Source organism: Mycetomoellerius zeteki, unplaced genomic scaffold (assembly GCF_001594055.1).
Source record: "Mycetomoellerius zeteki isolate Tzet28-1 unplaced genomic scaffold, Tzet1.0 scaffold925, whole genome shotgun sequence".
Lineage (NCBI taxonomy): Eukaryota > Metazoa > Arthropoda > Insecta > Hymenoptera > Formicidae > Mycetomoellerius > Mycetomoellerius zeteki.
Genome location: NW_017257963.1, coordinates 6,481 through 7,697, shown reverse-complemented (window position 1 = coordinate 7,697; position 1,217 = coordinate 6,481). Strand labels below are relative to the sequence as shown.

The following is a 1,217-nucleotide window of genomic DNA, read 5'->3' as shown; positions in this document are numbered from 1 at the left end:
TTTATGCTTCGGTCTTAATCCTAAAATCTTAAAATTCAGCCAATAGGGCTACCAGTCTTAATTGGTCCTAACGGAAATCTGTATTCCATTGGCTGAATTTTAGGATTTTCGGGTTAAGACCGAAACATAAACCAGGCATTAGCTGGGAATCACGAAACTCGCACTTTTGGCAACCTCGTACAGTGCTGCTGCCACTGAACGAGTTTTTGGTGCGCACTCAGTGCGGCCCAGTGAAATACGCTATAAGTATAAAAGGATATACAGTAGGGACAAGCAAATCTGTAATTTATAGCATGCAAATGTATACAATTATTGATAAGTATGTACATATATGATATTCTTGATATCTTATATATTATTTAATTACATATAGTACAAAATCATTACTTAAAGTTATGAATATGAGATGTGTCGAAATTATTTTTCTACGTTCTTCCTGCAGTCTAATCAAGTCCTTACAATCTTACAACTCGAAATGGCATTTCAGCTTTAGCACTGAAAATCTTGGCGTGTTCTTTTGAACTTACATTATTCAGTGCAACCCATGGAACTCATAAGGTCCAGCTACAATGGAGAGTTTTAGACCGTAACAGTAGTCGTAAGAGACGTATTTCCGGTTTAGTAGGTCGCAACTGTAGTTGTAAGCGAAATGAACCATTTCCATTTCGGTACTGCCTACGGCTTACGGCAAGCAATGCCGGCTGCAGATATTTGTCGCGCGCGACACGCGATATCCAATGAGCGTATTGCAAGCCAAATTTTGCAAGCAGATAAACCACGAACAGCTCCATGGGACGTCAGCCTGTGATAAGTGAATTTTGATATGCAGCTTGGATAATCATTTAATATTAAAATAGCGCCATGTCTGACGAAGAAATTTTTGATGATGATATAATAAATAATCTAGAGGATGATGACGATGAACATGATACGGTATTGCAACAAGAGCTTATCGCTCTTGTCAAAGCGAATCCCGCTCTATATGCAAAAAATTGGAAGGAATATGCTGGTAAAGATTTTTGTAGAGACTTAGCTTGGGAGAGCATTGGATTTCATTTATCAAAACAAATGTCAGGTGAGATGCATATAAATTAGTTGATATGTTTGCATGTTAACATGAGGTTAAGATACTTCATTTGTGTTTTAATTTCTCTTATCATCAGGAAAAGATGCTACCAAAATATGGTATAATATTCGTCAGCGATTTGGTAGGGAAA

General features: G+C 37.3%; 1 protein-coding gene across 1 annotated transcript in view; it reads left to right on the top strand.

The window, feature by feature from the left end:
* Positions 1 to 593: 593 nt before the first annotated feature.
* Positions 594 to 1,217, top strand: part of LOC108730475 (uncharacterized) — a 1,965-nt gene continuing 1,341 nt past the window's right edge. Inside the window, exons 1-2 of the mRNA XM_018460197.1 lie at positions 594 to 1,075; positions 1,164 to 1,216. Coding sequence (XP_018315699.1) covers positions 862 to 1,075; positions 1,164 to 1,216 — 267 coding nt within the window. The 5' untranslated portion in view covers positions 594 to 861. The remainder of the gene's footprint in view (positions 1,076 to 1,163; position 1,217) is intronic.